General features: G+C 38.5%; 2 protein-coding genes across 3 annotated transcripts; both read left to right on the top strand.

Moving 5' to 3' along the window:
- Window positions 1–2,619: 2,619 nt before the first annotated feature.
- On the top strand, window positions 2,620–8,734 carry LOC121941215 (complement C1q tumor necrosis factor-related protein 7). Its single transcript, XM_042483960.1, has 3 exons — window positions 2,620–2,802; window positions 5,752–5,988; window positions 7,775–8,734. Exons 1-3 carry the CDS (start codon window positions 2,781–2,783, stop codon window positions 8,401–8,403), a joined length of 888 nt encoding a protein of 295 aa, XP_042339894.1. The 5' UTR covers window positions 2,620–2,780; the 3' UTR covers window positions 8,404–8,734.
- Window positions 8,735–10,100: 1,366 nt separating this feature from the next.
- Window positions 10,101–15,132, top strand: si:dkey-75a21.2 (uncharacterized protein LOC794385 homolog). Of its 2 annotated transcripts, none has more exons than XM_042483897.1 (8): window positions 10,101–10,414; window positions 10,527–10,561; window positions 10,942–11,032; window positions 12,042–12,242; window positions 12,599–12,735; window positions 13,657–13,920; window positions 14,003–14,208; window positions 14,316–15,132. In XM_042483897.1, exons 1-8 carry the CDS (start codon window positions 10,130–10,132, stop codon window positions 14,783–14,785), a joined length of 1,689 nt encoding a protein of 562 aa, XP_042339831.1. In that variant the 5' UTR covers window positions 10,101–10,129; the 3' UTR covers window positions 14,786–15,132. The 2 variants fall into 2 exon arrangements, with proteins under 2 accessions (XP_042339831.1, XP_042339830.1); XM_042483896.1 differs by having other exon boundaries at window positions 13,654–13,920.
- Window positions 15,133–15,315: the final 183 nt, after the last annotated feature.

Raw genomic sequence — 15,315 nt, 5'->3', positions numbered from 1 at the left:
GAATATTAAAGAAATCAAAACCATACAGAGAATAATAAAAATGCATTAAAACTGCAGGTATATGTTATAAAACAAAGTGCTTACGAAACAAGTAAAGTGCTTACGAAACAAATAAGTTTTCAACAGCTTCTAAAATATCCAGTGACTCAGTGTTTTTACAGCTAAGGGACAATTCTCAGGAAGTGGGGGCTGCAACTGCAAAAGCATGATCACACTAAGTTTTTTTTTCCGAGATTTTGGGACAGCCAGAAAGCCTTAGTCAGAGGATTGGGGATTTCCTTATACTTCTACCATATACTCACTACATTTAAAAGGGAAAATATAATATTTTTTACTGCAGTACATTTATCTGACATCTGTAGTTAATTTATAGTGTGAGATTCTACACAGAAAAACTGTTAAATATTATGTATTGTCAAAGATTAAACCAGTTGTTCCTATAACATGACTGACTTTTGACCCCCAACAAGACAGCGGTGTCTATTTGTTGTAGACCCTATGCTGGGGACCACTGGACTAAACCAGTTGGCTAGAATGACTAAAACCAGCTCTAATATATGCTTTACGTGCACCGATAAATCTGCATTAATAATCTAATAATGTCAAGTCTAATCTCTCACAGTAGGCCTTTCTCTACAGAGTGAAAATTTATACTTTTGAAACTTCAGACTTGTTGATAATACCTCTTCATTCCCAAATTTACTTCCATGTTTTGCTACTGAATGCTTTTGCTCACTTCATGTCAGAGTGAAATATAAATGATTCTCAACCTGTTTAACTTGTTAAATCACAAAACTTAAGTGTCTATTGTAGGCCTGTTGTCACAGTTCAGTTATCTTCGAATTATAAGCAGTTCCACCATTTCCGCTCTAAACTTCTCACATGGTTTCTATTAAAAAACTGTGTCAGGCCCAGAGAGGATGACATTATCTATTTTTAAATTAATAGCGCTAGAGAAAAGAAAAATAAAAAAAATTAATACAAATAAAAAATGATAAAAATGTGTGAAGCAGATCCTGGGTTTTCCAGCTCTGTCACAGTGCAGGATTTAGGCTGAATGAAAAATGGGAGACACATGGGTAAATTAACAAACAAAGGGACTTTTTAAACTAAAAATAGATGGGATAAATCTTTGTAGTCAGGAGTGTAGAGAGTGAATCAGAGAAAATGTTCTGTAAAATCAAGAATAATAGAAATGCAAAACACAAAGCAAAGAGGTGAAGAGGTCTGCCAACACTGTCCTGTCATATTTGTGCATGAGCCACACTGAGCACAGGTGTGTCCAATTATACTGATGCACTCAATCGAAGTCTGCAGCCGCAATGTGAACGCTAAGAAACAGCGAAGGAACCAAGCAAGAGGTATTTTCTGCACAGTGAGAGCTATTAGTTTATTTAACATATTTTTCTGATTATACATTGGCTTTTGATTGCAGGAGTTGTGTTTGTAGTGGAGTATTTTTACTCTGTGATATTGCTACTTTTACTAATAGGTTCTAAATATTTCTTTAACCAATGCAAACTGAGACAATAAGGAAGAAACATGTTTTCTTGGGTAATTATGATGCACATGAGAATATATATTACTGTATATACCTGTACATTTGCAAAAGTTTAAAAAAGTGTTAATCAGCACCTTAATTAGCTGAACTAGTAGCTTTATTTTGACTTTTTGAAACCAAAGTAAATTGTTTTGATTTCTTTGAAAAATACAGAAAGCAGGCAATGAGCAACTTAAAAAAGTGACCCAAACATTGCAAGAAATTAATTTAAGAAAAAGTTACACTAAACTACTGAAAAGGTGCTAAGATAAATTAAAACAATAAATATAAATAACAATAATATATATTTTGATATTTATAATATATGACCATATATATTTATAACTATTAATATAGTTTTCTTGGTATTTTTCTTTAATTATTTGAACATTTTTAATGATTCTCTCTCTCTTTTTTAGCCCATTTTAGGGTCATTTTTGTGTCCCCTTTTACAAATTATTTTTAATTTTGTGGGATTTTTCTTGCCAAGTTGCAGATTGCGTTTTTTTTTCCCATGCTTTTGACACAAATCAAACCAATTTACTACTCAATGTTTCAAAGGTTTAAATGCTTGTGAAAGGCAATTGATGTCAATCCAGGTTTCAAAGGTTTAAATTAATTGACATTTTAATAAATCATTGTGATGCTGGAGACATATATTTCATATGTTATCTATAAAGATGGTCTCATTTTAACCATATGTGGGAGGAAATCCCCCAACACATCTCGTCTCATCAGTTCTGGCCCCATCTAGAGGAAAGTGTCAGAAATACAAATGAGATCAACGCTGAGGTCAACAAGACACAAACGACTTCTCCCATTTATTGATCTGACTTTTCATAGAACAGCATCATTCAGGATCCAGCTGCTGACTTTTACTCCGGGTGTCTCATATTTAAGGAGTCTTCGTGCATGACATAATGGAGTTGTTTCTGTATGTACATGCTGTGCTGGTGTGGATGGTTGTTTGCCTTGGGAAGTTTATGAGGCAGAGAGAAGGGAGTGGATAAAGGGGGAAGAAGAGGGAGTGAGGAGGGAGGGCTGGTTGGATGGAGTGAGTGCAGACTGCTGCACTGCAAGACGCTGTCAGCAGCTGAGCTCTGCACGCAGATATCTGAAAGCGCAGCAGGAAAAAAGAGACGAATAACATGTTAACCAAAGGGTCGCATCATCACGGAGAGCTGAATCTGAGCAGATAGGACGAAGAGACTCACTGAGAAATTAGATTTCAGTTTTGGAGATGAACAGCTGCCAACTGTGGGGTAAGAACTCAGCTTGCATACTTCTGCCCTGTACTGTTTTTTATCCATCACACATCTTTCATTCAGAAAATGATGGAAGCGTAGAAACACTTGCCTTTCATATTTGCAAAAGAACTTGCTGAGCGAATACTTTTGAATAACTTTGCAAATACCTGTCTGTGTGAGTCAGTTTTTGTGCACAGTTGTACCCACATATGTGCATGAATGACTCATAAGTGTGTGTAAGTGAATTTATCCAAATATATATGGTAAAATATCACAGTGAAAGAAGTTAAATGTCCAAAAATGTCTTATTTGTTCCTTTTTAAATCTTTTCTAACATGATGATGTGGAATTAAAATCGGTGACCGCCTCAGGAATCACTGTTACACTGGTCTGAGATCAATTACAAACACCTAGAGGCAATCACAGAGGCTGCCACTGCTTAAAGTGGACACAGACATTTTCAGTGAAGGACTGCCAAACACAAACTTTTCGTTTTATCTGTCTCGCACCACCTGTTCACCGGGAAAAGAAAACACTGAGAGGATAAAAATTTGAATGTTCTTTTAGAGGAATTCCTTATTATTAACAAAAATGAACAAAAATGGCTTTATTTTGAAATGTATTTCCCTATAATTTAATGATTTGCATGCATGTGTAACTATAGGAGCATTTTTCACGTGTATTCATGTCCTCGTGCATGCTCCTGTGTGTGTAAAGAGATGACCATTTAATTAAAGGAACAGTGTGTAAAATTTAGGGGGATTTAGTGACATCTAGCAGTGAGTTTTGAACTCTGCAACCAGCTGAAACTTCTCCCTGGTGCATTTTCTTCAGTGTTCATTGCTCAGGAGGTTTTTACTGGGAGACAAATTATCACAGAAACAAAACAAACAGATTTGGTGATTTAAATCAGTAAAAACACTGAATAAAGCAGTTTTGTGTTACAAATCAGTGTTGCCCCTATGATGTTTGGCACATCGCAGATGAGCCCAGCATTTGCTCGAGTGTTCACCTTCTCTGTTCTTAAGATCCAGATGTTCAGGAGATTTTTACTGGGAGCCAAATTATCCGCAGAGGTCTCTTCCTCTCCAAAACAAATGGACCCAGTGATTTGAATAGGTAAAAATATTGAATAAAGCAGTTTCACGTTACAAATCAGTGTTTCTCCAATGCTGTTTGGCATGTCGGACACTGGCCATTAGTTTGGCTCCTATTTACGTGTGCTCACCTTTTTTCTCTGATAATTTAAGATGCTGATGTTCAGGAGATTTTCACTGGAAGCAGAATTATCTGCAGAGGTCTCTTCCTCTTCACGGAGATTTAAACTGGTAAAAACACAGATGAAGCAGTTTCACATTGAAAAAAAATAGGGGACACTCTTGTTGCAGAAGAGCTGCTAACTTAAGTGTCCAACGCAAAAATGCAAAAGGCTCTATCTCAAGCCAGAGTGTGGTTTGCAGGTTTGGCTACTGTAGAAAAATGGCAGTGCAACACGGTGGTCTCAATGGACGAGGACCCGCTCCCAATGTAGATATAAACCTCTCATTCTAATGTAACAAAAACACAAAAATACCTCTTTTCAGGGGATTATGTACTAAAGAAAACATCCTTATTATATTATATTCCATTCCTGCCAATAAATGCTACACACTGAACCTTTAATAATAGCCATTTCACTAATGCTGACATCATTTCTGCAGAGCGGAATTGGCGGGCGGGGTTTCTCTCTCACAGGACCTCACACTGGCTCCGTGGCCAGGTCATTACCCTTAAAATCAAAAACATGCTCAATATGGAGGGAGCCGTGAGCATTTTACTGAGTACTCTCGGCTGCTTCATGTCCATGCGTCTCTCTGAGTGACCTTCCTGTTTATCTCATCGTGTTTATTGTCCCGCTCGGACACACACCATTTGCCTCATGTGCTGGCATCTCGTGCTGACAGACGGAGCATGTAATGCCAAGTAAAACATGTTGCAATAAAAAAGACACACTTATTTTGAAAGACAAGAAGTGGATGATCTGTCTCAGTAAACCTGACACACATGTTCCGACGCCCCCACTGACAAGCAGCCAAGAGCAGATGCAAAACTCACATTCTCACACCCACGTGGGCAAATATGCAAAGAAAAAGCATGTGTATTAGTGAAATACCATAAATCTTTTTTATGCATATAGTCAAAATCCCTGAAGATTTTGTTATAGCAGAGCACATCATGTTGGAAAGCTTCCCTAGATGGCATTATTATGGAATGCCTGAAAATCTTCCAGAGTGGATTTAAGTGTCCCTCAGCCACCACTGCTGCATCTTTAACTCGCAGTTATTATCTGTTAGTGAGACACAGTTTCACATGATTACACGTGATGACATTGTGTCCTTCTCTCCCTGCAACATACATGTATAATGTCTCCATCTGCTCTAGTGCCATTGCTTCATGATTAGGTTCCCCTGACAGAAATTGTGCTAGATGTTATGTCATAACTTGGGAATGTTTAGGAAAAAAAACTTGGAACAGAGACAAAGGTTTCGTTTGAGGTCTCTCACATGCAATTCTGTGGCGGATGAGAACATCAGTGTGTGAGACGGAGTCAAATAGCAATTGCTTCTCATTACAAGATTCACATCTGGCCTCATGCTGTACTTGATCACAAATTAGATTCACCGATATGCTTTTGTTCTGTCTGCGACCATGACAACACCATTGCAAGTGTCATCAGTGCAAAACTGATAACTGGTTCCCATCTCTGGTCAGAACCTGTTTAAGAGTCTGGCACCACAACTCAGTTTCTGTCTTACTGTTTGGTTTTTATTTCCTCTCCTTCCTCTTTGCTCTGAATATCTGCAGCATTTTTGTTCTTTATTTTTAACAAATGATGCAATATACTGAGCATTGAGCTTGGATAAATTATAAGTCCTAAAAGGATATTACATGTTACTTAAGTTCCTTTTCTCTTTGCATTTGCAGATTTGAGGATGTGGGCGTTGATGGGAGTGGTCTGTCTGTGCCACTGTGTCTTTGGCCAGCTGTTTGAGACCAAACTGAAAGGAGCACCGCGTCTGATCTGCAGTGTCCCCGGGTCACCGGGCCCGCCTGGCAAACCCGGTCCCAGCGGGCCCCCGGGAGCAGATGGGAATGTGGGTATCCCGGGAAGAGATGGCAGAGATGGCAGAAAGGGTGAAAAGGGAGAAAAGGGAGACACAGGTATAAACATAAACAGGTACAGCATCAGTTTATGTGTGCTAATGAACAAATACTACTGCTCTGTGCAGGAGAGAAGCTGGAACAGAAAAGTTTCCTTACTTGACAGCTGGCATGAGCAGGAGCTGACGTAGAGAAGATGAAGTGATGAGTTCCATTGAAAAAATGCATTTCCATTAATAGCATGGTTATGAAATGTCAGACAAAAACTATTCAACATTTGTTTAGAAGAGCACCCACTGCAGGCTTGAAGACAAATGTTAAATCTGTGGTAACAGGCGTCTGACTCCTCTAAAAGAACATGACCATTTACAGACAGTACAAAGCTGAAGGGTTCTGTATCTGAAAACTACACCTCCTTACTAGCTTTCAGCTATAAGTGGAGTACTCTGATGCTGACCACGATTCAGCTTGTGACCTATGTTAAAGGTCATGCCCATAGAGTGTATAAAGTAATGAATGTGGCTGCCGTGAAATCACCCTTTGGTGAATGGACTGCTGTTTTGAAACCTCAAATTCATTATTTTGGCCTTCACTGTTTACTTTAAAACTTTGGTTAATAGCGAAGGCTATTATTCACTTAAATCAACTCAACAGGCTCACATTTGGGACAGTTGTAACATGGGACAGGCTTTTATTTTTTTTATTTGCAAATCTTGTGTAGTTCTTGGTCCTTCTGTGTCTCTTTGCAGTAAATTAGTTTCTCCTTTTAGTTGTCGTTTATGTCTTTGTAGTTATTTTGCGTCTCTGTTTTTGTCATTATTTTGTGTTTATTTGAGGTTTCTGGCATCTTTTGTGGTCTGTCTGTCTTTTTTGTGGTCATTGTGAGTCTCTGCTTTATAAATTGAGCAATATTTTGCATGTGAAACTTTGGGCCCCTATGCCTGTACCCCTTCAGCCCATTTGGTAATGCCCCAAAAATAATTCTATTCAAAATAAAAAATCAGAGCAGAGCTTGAATTTAGAATATTTATTCATTTTAACACAGATGCATCTTCACAAGGACCATGCATTTTCTTTCTGTGGATTTTTCAGAAGGTGAAAATTCCACAAAGGTAAACCTGCCATAAAATTGCAAAAAATATTTGGACGGACTGCGTCTGTTGGTCTCGCCCAGAAGAACCTCCGTACTGATATCATCTATGCGGTCTGAACTGCAATAAATCTGTCAGTGATAAATAAACGTCATGCACCTGTGTTTTCCATTAGGTGTGGAAACAGGAATTCAGACACATACCTCCATCTGAACATGAAGCTGCATATTCAAAATTCTTCTCTTGTGTTTGCACAAACATACAGTGATGCAAAGTGTTACCTAGCTGCAGGGTATAGTCAGCGAGATGTAAGATAGTTTGGATGAATCAAGCTCAATCTGTGCTGTTCAAATGTCAAGGTGGCTTTGCTCCAAGGGTGACTCAATACATAACATGGGGTGGGGCTTTGTGTTTCCATTGACTATTACTTTAATAGTCGGGTTCAACAAGTGCAGAGTAGGAAAGGATTCATATAGCAGAACTGATTTATTCTATCATGGACTGTGCAGATTTGAGGATCCCAGCATGATTTTCTTTTATTTTTTTCCCATTATATTTATTTAATTAATTATGATTCTTTATTTAATTTGACTTTTGGAGGGCTTTTGCCTTTATTAGATAGGACAGTTAAAGCATGATAGGGAGAGAGAGAGGGGATGACATGCAGCAAAGGGCTGAGGTTAGGGTCAAACTGGTGGCCCTGACCTCAGGGTGACAACAATTTCTTAATTCACCCAGTTTTTTCTTTGTTTCAGGGTTGAAAGGCAGAGTCGGCCCGACAGGTAAGATTGGAAGCCGAGGCGATCGGGGCCCTGCGGGGAAACGAGGCCCTTCAGGCGAGAACGGGGACGTGGGCCTTCCTGGTTCTACAGGCCGTGACGGACAAAAAGGGGAGAAGGGTGAAAGAGGGCCACCTGGAACTGCAGGAACCTGCAAGTGTGGCAGCCTGCTGCCGAAATCCGCCTTCTCTGTGGGAATCACCAGCAGCTACCCCGCAGAAAACACCCCCATCAAGTTCAACAAGGTGCTGTTCGATGAGGGCGGACACTACAACCCACAGACGGGCAAGTTCATCTGTGCATACCCCGGCATTTATTATTTCTCCTATGACATTACGCTGGCCAACAAACACCTGGCTATCGGTCTGGTGCAGAACGGTCAGTTTCGCATTAAAACCTTTGATGCCAACACGGGGAACCATGACGTCGCCTCAGGGGCCACAGTGATGTACCTGAACCCGGAAGATGAGGTGTGGCTGGAGATCTTCTTCCACGACCAGAACGGTTTATTTTCAGACCCCGGCTGGGCTGACAGCTTGTTCTCTGGCTTCCTTATCTATGCAGACACAAACTATTTCGACGCACTGGCAGAGGACTATGCATAGCACCTGGGAAACGCAAAACACAAACTGCTAGTTGTTTTGATCGTTTTATTCCACATATGGTATGATCAAACTATATTTTTATACAAATGTTTGTACTGTTAGTTATATTATTGCTATAGAAACTTATCTACTGATTTGAAATTATGATATTTGATAAAGCTTGAATAAGTTTCTATTTTTTTTTTTTTGGCTGGGAGTCGGATCAATAATAACTTAAATAAACATTGTTGAATGTAAGGATTGTTTTGGGGGTTCTCTTTTACAGCGGGGCTAAACTGAAGCATGTGTGAGACAAAGACGTTGGAAAATATAATATAAAAGTCAACACAGAGCAGTTGTAATGTTTTTATTGGCTATGGAGAATGTGAACTTGATGTCACGCCATGTTAATTTTGTTTTGGACGGGGGCGCCATCTCGTGAGGATGACTCTGCAGCCTGAAGCTGATTTAAAAACCACAATGCACTCTTCCACTCAAATATACATACATACTGTACATAAATATGTTGTAAACTATATTGCTTTTAGACTGAGTATACACTTTAGTAACAGAGTTAACAGAGTGTATACTTTGTGCGTGACGTTATTTATTTTTTCGATGGGGCTGCCACCTTTTGAAGATTGTGCTGTGTTATTGTGCCTGAATCGGTGCCCAAGCAACAGTATTTGGATAAATTAATTGTGATAAACAATATAGATCCATATGAGTTGGCAGTCCAAGGCTGGATTACAGACCCGCTGCACTACCTTCAGTCACATACCTGGACATTGTCTTTGGACTGAGTGGACACACTCTGGTAATAAAGACAACAGAGTGCATACCTCATAAGCTGGCACCCCGTCTCAAAAGACTTGAAATACCTTCAAATTCTCTGTTGTGATGAAAAAAAGTTAGACAGGAGAACACTGGGTTGCATCATGGCCGAAGGAGCCAGTTACTACCAACAAGCACATCACCATGACATCATGTGACCTATAAAAGCAATGTGTTTCCATTGCAGTTTTGCCAAATATGGCTTTTTCCAAGTTTTTCAGAATTGACGTGTTTCCATTAGGTGTAGTTTATTTTCGGAATTTTAAATTGCGCAGTTTGAGGGTTAATGAAACCTGCCTACTGTTGTTTGTTTTGTCAGCTGACAGTCGTGTTGTTGCTGCTGTTGGCTGACAGATTAACGGGCCATCGGCACCTCCACTTTACGCCTCTGGCCCACATTCATGTGTAGTTTCTTATTAATATTCATAATTATAATTTCTCCAGCATTTAGCATTAACAGAACTGTTTTGTAAATTATTCTATTCAAATTTTTAATTTAGAATATTTGATGAAGTTGCCATCCTATATTAGACTTAAACAAACAAATCCAAGCATATAACTTCAAACTATAAAATGTGAAACTAAAAAAGTAAATAGTTAATTTATGCAAAAACGTCAATATCATGCATGTTTGAGTAGTTTTTTGTGGGTTAATTGTCATTTTTTGTTTTCCTTTTTCTGTTTATGTATATTTATGTCAGAGGAATAAACTTTTTTTTTTTTTAATTCAAGGGTTAGGTTTGGGATAGGGTAAAGGGTATGGTACAACTGCAAAACGTTCAACGACTTTTCTGCAAATTTGACCAATCATCGTGGTTTCCCGCGAGTTTAACCAATCACAGCAGTCCCTCGCGCAGCGTCACCAAACTCGCTTCCTTGTTTTGTTTTTTGGTTGTATTGTGAAGAAGCAGAAATGTGCGACAACAACATCTCACATTTAGCGACTAAAATTACTCCCACAGAGCGCGCAAGACAGTTTCCAGATGTTCTGCACGAGAGCGGCGGTAAACTGCTCTGCACCGCGTGCAACGTCGTGGTTGAACACAAACGGAAGTCATCGATTGATAAACACTTTTCTACCGCAAAACACGCAAAATACGCTCGGAAAGCTGCTGAAAGTTGCGGACAACACACAAGACAACTCGCCACCACAGAGGCTGGTGCACAAGGATCTGCTGCAAGTGCTGGAAAAATCAAGGTGAGTTAAGAAAAAAAAAGCATTATTATTGGTGACGTCGCTTTGCTTTATTCACCAGTTGTGATTGCATGTATGCATTTATATTGTATTATTTTTTTCCTCTTTCCTTTAGGAAAACCCTGCAGTGAGATTCTTGACGGGAAAAAGGTATTCAATGGAGAACCTCTGGATTTACAAATAAATCACGTTTTTCATAGAAATATTGTAATCCTTAGCCTTTTTGGTAAAGTCTCCTTGAACTCTCAGGTAATTGTGAGTTTATTCTCATTGGAATAAGTTGCTGTCAATTTTTGATGAATATATATATATAAAAAATGACCTTTTTTACATTTTCATTTTCTCCTGCAATTGTGATTGAAAAAACAAAACAAACAATTTCTAAAAACAATGAAACATGTATTGCAATTTTTTAGAAAAGCTGTAGTGAAATCGCTTGGTGCTATAGAAGCTGACTTTGTTAGTCTTTATTTATAAAATATATTTGCCTTATCATACTGAGCAACTAAAGTAATCGTTTATGTTAACAGGGGAGAAAATCTGAAACCTCGCATCAGCAATGCAAAGCGGTTTCCCTGCACAGCTCCAGCTGAGAATATTGACCAGTACCCTGAATTGATGGTAAACTGTTTTGAAACACCCTGATAAGATGTGGAGTTCAGTTCGGCTGCATTTTGTGTTTATATACCAGTAATGAGTGTAAAGGAGAAAAAAATTGCCAACTTTTATGTGGACAGACAAATGGTGATGGTTACTACTTTAGTTATTACTTTGTTGACCAAAACAGCATTAGTGACCAAATACTCAATGGTATCTGCTCTCTTGGCTCTGCTGGTCTCAGTTGTCTTTTCCAGTTGATCTTTGGGATCCTGAAGAATGTCCCCAACACACCTCTGTCTAAATGAGAGCTGAAAATAGTTACGCACAAACAAAACAAAAATCAAAATTAATTGCAGAAGAATGATTAAGTTAACACTTTAAAATTCCTTTCAAATAATGTGGGGAACAAAAGTTGTTTTTTGGGGGGGGGGGGGACAACTAAAAAATGTGTATATATAATCATGGTAATTAAATACGTAATTACTATAATTATGAATTCTAAATTGATGACCGATAAAGTTAATTTGTTCCAAATAAGTTTTCCACATTTAATTAATTTTTTAAAAGAAATTCTTAAGTGTCATGTACTTAATGTATTGGAGGACAATCTGAGCGAAGACGTCACCAGTCAGTGTTTGCTCTTGTCAGTTTGGAGGGTCACAGCCTGCCGTATTCATCTAAGCAGCCGCAGCCTCTGCAGCTCTCAAATGCATTTCCTCAGCTGCAATGTTACACTCTGGCACGTATCAAATATATATTCATTCAGATCCTCTGCACTCATATTTTAAGATGCCATTTTCGCTGTCTAAAATGCAGCTAACCCAGCTTGTAGTTTTACGTCACTTTCACATCAAATGACGGCGCTGGCTGCAGGAAGAATTACATATTTTGTAATATATGTGTACGCATTGAGGATTTATTGCTTGAATTGAATACATTTACCATCAACGATGAATGTTGATTAAAACATGCAGAGCAGACAGAAGATTTCATGTGTTTTCTTATTAACTTTACATTGTCTGTGTTGAAGGACTTTTTGCCAAAGGAGTATCAGTATCATGTATGCAGTTACAAAGAAGTCAACGTGAACGGTGACCACACGGACTTTGAAGCCACCCTGCGGATGTCTCTCACGTCAAAGGAGGAGATACTGGTGTGGCTGAAGTTAATGCCAGTTACATGGAGAGTGGACTACACAAGGCCTACCAAAGGGTCAAAGGTCATCTTCAGGGTAGGTTAACCAGTTGTTCTTCACAGAGCTATTTGAATGTGTATATTTATGTGTTTAAATATGTATTTCTAATTATATATTTAGGTCCTATGGTGTAACAAAGAGCTCACAAAAAAAAAATAACTGAACTAATTCAGTGTGGATTTTATTTATTATTTACCCTTTTTTTTTTTTTTTTAGTTTGGCACTTGTGATTTACCTTTAACTTTAACCTCTTTGGGGATAACAAAAATTCCTCTATGCAGGAAAAAAACAGCTTAATATTTTTACTTGAGTCATTCAAGAGCCAAAGTAACTACTTTAACTTGACTGCAGCTGTCAGTACCTCCTCTTATCATTTTTTTATAATGTTTTAGACAGAATACCGGTGCCAGCACAACACCAGGTCCAAGGCAACACGAAAGAATGACGGGACGTCCAAAAATACAGATTGCCCTGCGAAACTCAAAGTTGGCATTGCACGCACTGAAGTCTCTCACAGACGGCCGAGCAGGTCTCACAAACCCTACTTAATATTCTGAGCAGTCTAGTGTTTATTTTGATAATGAATATCTGTATATATTTGAGTTTTGATTTGATTTATTTTGATAATGTGAAAAAGAAAATTTATAAATGATAATACAAACAAGCTGACAGACAAAAAAAAGTCGTATACAGACAATGAAAAACATATAAGCAAAAGAAATGGTCAAACACATGATGACTTAGTTTACGTATCTGAAAAGGAATGAGAAGAAGCACAAACTTATTTAAACCTTTGAGTCCTGAGCGCATTATTTCGATTTCTTTCAAAACACAAGCAAAAAAAGCAGAGCAGCTTGGTAATAAACTGTTAACAAATTGCAAGAAATTAGTAGATTTACAAAATAGTTTTTTCCCTGGGGAAAATTGTCAAGGGAAAAAAGCTAGAAAAAAATATATTTATAATTATCATAATTACATATTTAAAATTATGTTACAGAAAATATTATATAATTTTAAAGCTTTTTTTGCAAGTCGTATTGCCTGTTTCTTTTGTTTTGTTTTTTTTTTTGTTTTTTTGCTCATTGCTTTCTTTGTATGTTTTTGAAAGAAATCAAGCCAATTTTCTTAGGTTTCAAAGAGTTAATCCCACCCGTCTCAATAAATCATTAAATTTTAATTAACCAGTTTCCTTACTAATTTAAATAAACATATATGCACCCACAAACCTAAAATCAAATATGTACAATTTTTCATTATTATTTACAGAAAAAAAGGGAGATAAACTTGGAAAAAATTTAAATTTTGGTTTAGTAACCAAATAAATTAAAAGTAACCCCAGTAAACACCTGGTAATTTTCACATCCCTTCTTTAACCCTGTATCTCGTGAAAATCCTGTTACACATTATTTTCAGTTTAACAGAACAATGTTTGCTCTTTTCCACCCAGAAGTACCGATCCTCACATCCCAAACTACCCCACACTTGTGGAAATCATTAATGTTCACAACCACAACATTCATGCCCTGGATGCTCTGCGTCACCGCGATGTGGGCAGGAAGGCTGTGGAGCAGCTCACAGAGCTGTTTACGGCCGGGCACTCGCCTTCCTCGGCACTAAATGTTCTTAAGTCTGATCTGCAAGTTCAGTTTGGGAAGGATTACATCAACGCTTTGGCAGACCGCTCCATCTGTCCTGACCTGCAGTTCTGCTACAGGTATTTATGATGACTCACCTTTCTGTTTTTGTATCGTTCAGTACTTGAGATGTGAGTTTTTTATGCTGTTGATGTTTTTCAGACTTTACTATAAGATGTTTCGTAAGGAGTATGGCAGTGCAGGGGATGATGACCGCATCCACGAGGGCCTCCTGAAGCCACTTCAGGATCACGAGTGTTCGACTAAAGTATCTAGCGGGTCACATCTTACTACAGACCTAAGCAATTGTGGTCCAGAAACGTCTGCAGAAGCCGTTGAGGAGCTTGAGACTGATGAAACACCAGAAGGTCAGTTTAATTAAAATATGTGTTTACAGTTATGCATATAAATATATATTGCTGATTAAAAGTAAATCTACTGCCATGTAAGGCCATAAACATTCTTGTACTTTCAGCCAGAGTGAGTGCACAGGAGTGGGACTCCATGAGTCAGGAATTTGCAGCGATGGTGCAGAGCAGTGAAGAATTTCAGGTGGCAGGATCAGCCTTCTTAAAGGCCTTCAACAGGCTGAAGGGAAATCCCTCCGTGATGCGGTCCGCAATGCACATGTTTGGCCGCTATAATACGGGCAACCTGGTTTGGAAACAGTCACGAGATCTAAGGCGTAACCGTAACTCTGTTGCCAGCTGGAAGTTTTGGAGAAGGCGTCGATTTGTTGCTGGGAGTCAAAAAAAAAACGTAGCAACCGTGGACCATCACTACAGCAACCCAAAAGGGAAGTCTAGGAGCTTGTTGAGCTGCAGACGTGTGACGCAGCAATCCAAAACAATGGACGCTCCATCATCGTATCCCACACCTTCCTCCCCTCTCCTTAAAGGCTGGACGCACGACCACTGCGCCTCTTACCAAGCCGTCTCTCCGTAGAGGCTGGATGCCCAATGTGTCTGTGGTCATTGTTTTTACACCATAAAACATCTGTAATTTGTCATACCTCCACTCTTTTTTTGTTCTCACTATAGGTGTGAGCACCATGGCTGTTTCATTACCTGTACTGTGGTGGGTTCAAAGAATAATGTGACTATTACCTGTATATTTGTCACAGGGTGACACTGTCATACTATTGGTGCACAGTGCTGTCTGGTTGTCTTGCTTTATCTATGTTGTATATTTAATCGTACAAATTAAGAAAATGTTATTGTTCACAAATGTGAAAATCAGCCTCATACTCCAGATTGAAGGTGTGCAGCAAAACAACTGCACTTTCTTACTATACTTTGTATATTTATGATCATTTTTTGCACTTTCACATAAATAAAAATGTGCATTTTTGGCTTAGTCGTGTCTCCAATGCATCAGTTGTTCTTTCCTTCCTACTTGTATCACTACTTGTATAATATATGTATGCCAAATGACCAGGCATTACATTCAAAATAAGGACTTAGCAAAAAAAAAAA

This window comes from Plectropomus leopardus, chromosome 3 (genome assembly GCF_008729295.1).
Source record: "Plectropomus leopardus isolate mb chromosome 3, YSFRI_Pleo_2.0, whole genome shotgun sequence".
NCBI classification, from domain to species: Eukaryota; Metazoa; Chordata; class Actinopteri; order Perciformes; family Serranidae; genus Plectropomus; species Plectropomus leopardus.
Note: the sequence above shows the minus strand (reverse complement) of the source record. Positions and strands in the feature narration are given on the sequence as shown.

Excerpts from the sequence above, each read along its gene's own strand:
- LOC121941215 (XM_042483960.1), top strand. The coding sequence starts at position 2,781 with ATGAACAGCTGCCAACTGTGGG. Across the intron at positions 2,803-5,751 it reads GAACAGCTGCCAACTGTGGG|ATTTGAGGATGTGGGCGTTG; the intron begins GTAAGAACTCAG and ends TTGCATTTGCAG. Across the intron at positions 5,989-7,774 it reads GGGAGAAAAGGGAGACACAG|GGTTGAAAGGCAGAGTCGGC; the intron begins GTATAAACATAA and ends TCTTTGTTTCAG.
- si:dkey-75a21.2 (XM_042483896.1), top strand. The coding sequence starts at position 10,130 with ATGTGCGACAACAACATCTCACATTTAGCGACTAAAATTACTCCCACA. Across the intron at positions 10,415-10,526 it reads CAAGTGCTGGAAAAATCAAG|GAAAACCCTGCAGTGAGATT; the intron begins GTGAGTTAAGAA and ends TCTTTCCTTTAG. Across the intron at positions 10,562-10,941 it reads AGATTCTTGACGGGAAAAAG|GGGAGAAAATCTGAAACCTC; the intron begins GTATTCAATGGA and ends TTATGTTAACAG.